Raw genomic sequence first — 2,500 nt, 5'->3', positions numbered from 1 at the left:
AGGATTCTAGCCAACTTTGCAAAGACCGAACCGCAGGCGGCATATGCCGCATTCATATATGGTGTGAAACATAAGTGGAACTACATATTAAGGACGGTACCGAACATCACCGACCTACTAAGACCCCTTGAAAAAACCATCAGAAACGAGCTAATACCGGCCATCACCAACGGACGGACAATAAACGAAGAGGAAAGAAAACTTATGGAACTTCCACCTAGATTGGGAGGGCTAGGTATCTCCAACCCGCTAAACCTTGCCGACACAGAACACCGAAACTCCATGAAACTCACGTCCTCATTGACAAACAACATCGTGTCACAAGATCAACGGAAGGAGACTATCATGGAGGAGGTTAGGGAAATTAGAAGAAACATTTCAAAGGGAAGGGAGGAGAGGCAGAAGGAGGAACTTCAAGCACTTCTAGCTCGGCTATCGAATTATATAAAAAGAAAGATAACAATGGCGCAGGAAGTTGGGGCGTCTAATTGGCTGACAGCACTACCAATCAGGGCAAAGGGATTCACCCTAAACAAAAGAGAATTCACGGATGCCATTGCCCTGAGGTATGGATGGCCATTAGGAGGGCTGCCTAACAGATGCTCCTGTGGTGTACAATTTACTACAGACCATGCAATGATATGCAAGCAAGGTGGATTTATTTGCATGCGACACGATGAGGTAAGAGATCTCACTGCCCAAATGCTTCAGGAGGTGTGCAAGGATGTGACTATCGAACCAACATTACTCCCACTAGGAGGGGAGAACTTCAGATACCGCACGTCCAACACATCAGATGAAGCAAGAGTGGATGTCAGCGCAAGAGGTTTCTGGACACGGGGACAATTGGCTTTCTTTGACATGCGAATATTTGATCCGATGGCCCCCTGTTACAGCAACCTAACTATTGAGGCATCCCACTCTCGGAACGAGCATGAGAAGATCAGGATGTACGAGGAGCGCATACAAAATGTAGACCAGGGCTCATTCACTCCTATAACCTTTACGACTTCAGGTGGGATGGGTCCTAGAGCAAAGGCATTCTACGCTCGGCTGGCTGAGGTGATGGCTGAAAAGAAACAACAACCAAAAAGCAGCATTGTTTCATGGATGAGATGTAGACTATCATTCTCACTCCTAAGATCAGCCCTCTTGTGCCTGAGAGGTACCAGGTCCCCACCGCCCAAATCAACACATATACAAAACCTGGATTTTGAGCAGACGGTGGTTGACAGTAGGATAAATGAACTTTTGTACTAGGCATTATTAAAAATAAATAAATAAATAAACAAATGAAAGGGTCGTCGACCACAGTCATTGGCGGGAGAGGGGCCAATGAACTGTGTCTGTGGAAGACAGACCCTGCTGCTTCCACCACACAGTTCCAATAAGATGGAGGTCGTATTTGTAGTAGTATTATAGTAGTAGTAGTAGTAGTAGTAGTAGTAGTAGTAGTAGTAGTAGTAGTAGTAGTAGTAGTAGTAGTAGTAGTAGTAGTAGTAGTAGTAGTAGTAGTAGTAGTAGTGGTAGTAGTAGTAGTAGTAGTAGTAGTAGTAGTAGTAGTAGTAGTAGTAGTAGTAGTAGTAGTAGTAGTAGTAGTAGTAGTAGTAGTAGTAGTAGTAGTATATGTGTAAGTATTAGTGTTCTATTGCTTTATTGTTATTTGGAGGTGGTCGCTAGTGACATTGTTGTCCGTACGATATGACCTTATATTGACAACACTGGATGGGCAAAAAATATCCACACTAGAAATAAGTGCTAGCTAAGACTAGGCGATTTTGTTCATCATGGAGTAACCCCTATATGCGTTCAACTATTCAAAACAAGAAAAAATAGTTCGATTAATCTTCTTGAACATCAAGTTGCTAGTCTCGTTATCATGTGACCCAAGCCATGCGGCCTGAACCATGATCGAGATCTTGCCGAATCTATACGCTGTTTGTAGTAATGTTTCATTATTTATTTCGTGTTTGTAAGTCTTATTATGGTAGTATGAATTTTATTATTTGAGAACATGGCAACCATAAGAATCACATTTGCTGACGAATAAATAGAAATAGAATAATATTGACAATAATGATAACTATACTAATAATAATAGAATTAATAATAATAAAAAAAATCATCTTATGTGTGCGCGCGCGCACGTGTGTGTGTGTGTGTGTGTGTGTGTGTGTGTGTGTGTGTGTGTGTGTGTGTGTGTGTGTGTGTGTGTGTGTGTGTATTTGTGTGTGTGTGTGTGTGTGTATGTGTGTGTGTGTGTGTGTGTATGTGTGTGTGTGTGTGTGTGTGTGTGTGTGTGTGTGTGTGTGTGTGTGTGTGTGTGTGTGTGTGTGTGTGTGTGTGTGTGTCTGTGTGTGTGTATGTATGTGTGTGTGTGTGTGTGTGTGTGTGTGTGTGTGTGTGTGTGTGTGTGTGTGTGTGTGTGTGTGTGTGTGTGTGTGTGTGTGTGTGTGTGTGTGTGTGTGTGTGTGTGTGTGTGTGTGTGTGTGTGTGTGTG

The 2,500-nt window shown here is 42.8% G+C and overlaps 1 protein-coding gene across 1 annotated transcript in view; it reads left to right on the top strand.

The window, feature by feature from the left end:
- The window catches only part of LOC143040866 (uncharacterized), a 3,298-nt gene extending 1,593 nt beyond the window's left edge, over positions 1–1,705 (top strand). Inside the window, exons 2-3 of the mRNA XM_076212307.1 lie at positions 1–159; positions 1,670–1,705. The exon at positions 1–159 is cut by the window's left edge and continues 737 nt beyond it. Coding sequence (XP_076068422.1) covers positions 1–159; positions 1,670–1,705 — 195 coding nt within the window. The remainder of the gene's footprint in view (positions 160–1,669) is intronic.
- Positions 1,706–2,500: the final 795 nt, after the last annotated feature.

Source organism: Oratosquilla oratoria, chromosome 29 (assembly GCF_046742065.1).
Source record: "Oratosquilla oratoria isolate Oo_2021 chromosome 29, ASM4674206v1, whole genome shotgun sequence".
Classification (NCBI taxonomy): Eukaryota; Metazoa; Arthropoda; class Malacostraca; order Stomatopoda; family Squillidae; genus Oratosquilla; species Oratosquilla oratoria.
Note: the sequence above shows the minus strand (reverse complement) of the source record. Positions and strands in the feature narration are given on the sequence as shown.